General features: G+C 48.4%; 1 protein-coding gene across 3 annotated transcripts in view; it reads left to right on the forward strand.

The window, feature by feature from the left end:
* Positions 1 to 1,318, forward strand: part of LOC105293215 (cyclic AMP-responsive element-binding protein 5-like) — a 301,909-nt gene extending 300,591 nt beyond the window's left edge. For 2 of the 3 annotated variants that reach the window (XM_011361730.2, XM_023531519.1), the window contains one exon: positions 844 to 1,318. In XM_011361730.2, the coding sequence (XP_011360032.1) occupies positions 844 to 1,018 (175 nt within the window). In that variant the 3' untranslated portion in view covers positions 1,019 to 1,318. The remainder of the gene's footprint in view (positions 1 to 843) is intronic. The other variant, XR_002780790.1, reaches the window with a different exon arrangement.
* Positions 1,319 to 2,322: the final 1,004 nt, after the last annotated feature.

Here is a 2,322-nt window from a genome sequence, read left to right on the forward strand (position 1 = left end):
CTTTTCCCCTCAGCCCCTCATTCCTTGGCTCATTAAATCAATTGAAGGCCCTTAAAATTTTTTTTTCTGGCAAATTGAAGCAAAAGCTCAAACCGTGTACTCCCCCAAGGAACGCATACTGACCCAAGTCCTGCAGGTCAGGCCAAAACCGGTTTCTGTCCGACAGCCTAACACCTTAAGTCATTATGAATGAGGGACTGGAAAGGGGGCTGAGCACCGGGCTCGCTGGAGAAAGACCCACTACGAGGCCGTGAGCCCAATCTGGCTGCTTTCGTTTGTGTGCTGGCTTTGGTTCTCTTCCACTCACAGTGGAGAACAGAGAAAAAGTCAAAATAGATTTCTGTTGAGTTTGTGAATGAAGTTGGCTCTGCAGATCCAGAATAGTGAAAGCGTACCCAGAGCAAAGCCCGGAGGGCTTCCAGGCAGAGGTGTAGGGGAGTGAGGATAAAACACATGTGTACAGATCTCGGGCTCTAAGATCCTCCAGAGGGCAGAGACTTCCCGGTAAACACAGGATTCCGCCACCAAGTCTCTTTCCTAAATTGTGGGGGTTGTAGGAGGTTCACCAGCTTGTTGTCTGTTGGACATCAGTTAGATAACAGAGGTCAGGAAATGAAGTGGCATTTGATGTATTAGCTAGGAAGCAGCAAAGGAAGCCAGGCTTGCGTTTTATTTGTTATTATTTCCCTAATATCCTCAATTACATGGTTCCCATCAGAGGATCTGCTCTGTTGGCCTGCAATGGTGGTGTCCTGGCTGGTTTTGGACACGGGGAAACAGGCAGTGAATCCCCTGCCCACGGAATCAGGAATCATATTTTCTTTTTCCTTTTTTTCCCCCCAGGCCTGTCCCAGGCTCTCTATCTTCTCTGCTACATCTCCACAACAGACAGAGACAGCCCATGCCAGCCTCCATGCCCGGGACCCTGCCCAACCCTACAATGCCAGGATCTTCCGCCGTCTTGATGCCAGTAAGTGCTTCTCACTTCCGCTGGGTCTTGCCCCATTTGAACGAGTAAAGGAAAAGCTGACTGGGAAGAAAATGGCTTCTTCTGGATGGAGAGTTGAGCTGTGTGCCAATTGGCTGTGAGTGCCTAGTTGTCCGTCCCTAGGCATCTTGCTGGCTTTCCTGTCCTTCAGTAATTCCCTTGTGAGGTGTGAGCCCATCTTCCTACTTGCGACGAGTAAATTTGCCACGTCCAGGGAATGGAATTTGTTAGGAACACAGAGTTTTATGACCATTCCAAAGTCTACAGTTTGGGCTATTTACAGAGTGTCCTTAAATTGACAGTGAGCGATCTAGCCAGGACTCACAGTAATAATAATAACAATAACAATGGCCCCTAATAGCTCTAATGTGTATTCGTGTGCCAATCTCAGGGACAAAGGTAGGACACTTGGGGCCCAGACAAAAGGTGTGTGGCACCGGTTCCCACCGCATTACTTCACCGTCCGACTTGACCTCCTGTCGAAGCTTCGGAATGGAAACGAAGGACCAGGTGCACGGCACAGAGCAAGCGCAGATGAAAGGTGGAGGTCGCTGCGTCCACAGGCTCCCAGCCCCACATCAGTGCTGCCGACGTGGCCACGAAAATAGCGTCGGTCCAGAGCAGTGATTCTTAACGAGGGGCGATTTTGTACCCGAGGGGATATTTGGCAATATCTGGAGACACTGTTGCTTGTCACATCTGAGGTGGGGTGGGGGATGCAACTGGCATCGAGTGAGTAGAGGCCAGGGATGCAGTGACATATTCTACAATGCGCAGGACAGCCCCCACGGCAAAGAATTATTGTGCCCAGATTGTCAATAGTGCTGTGGTGGGGAAACCAAGGTCTCGAGTGACATGAATGTAACTCATGAGAATCAATAGAAAAATCTCTGCCAAGCGTATCCTAAGAGTTCTAGGCCTTAGAAATCTGGGCCTTTTCTTTCTCATTATCAAGTCACCAACTCCTGCTCTATAATTTTGGCATAGCCAGCAGGGTTTTCCTCTAGTTTCTGCCCCAGGAAACCATGATTCCCTGGGTGTAAAAGATGACCATATGTTCTTAGTTGAAGATGAGATTCCTAACCAATTTGTAGTGCATGCGCTCATGCCACCCATTTCACAAAGCCTTGGGTCCAAAACAAAATGATGTATTTGTTTATTCATTCATTTACTCATCTACTCACTTTACACACTTTCATTGAGCGCCTTCCACGGGCCAAGTACTGTGCTGGATGCTGGGATGAGGTGAAGAACAAGACAGACGTTGCCTTTAAGGATTTCGCTGGGTTGTGATATCCCACCTTGAAACTCAAATGTTTAAATACTTCGGTTAT

The sequence above is a fragment of the Pteropus vampyrus genome, unplaced genomic scaffold (assembly GCF_000151845.1).
Source record: "Pteropus vampyrus isolate Shadow unplaced genomic scaffold, Pvam_2.0 Scaffold69, whole genome shotgun sequence".
Classification (NCBI taxonomy): Eukaryota; Metazoa; Chordata; class Mammalia; order Chiroptera; family Pteropodidae; genus Pteropus; species Pteropus vampyrus.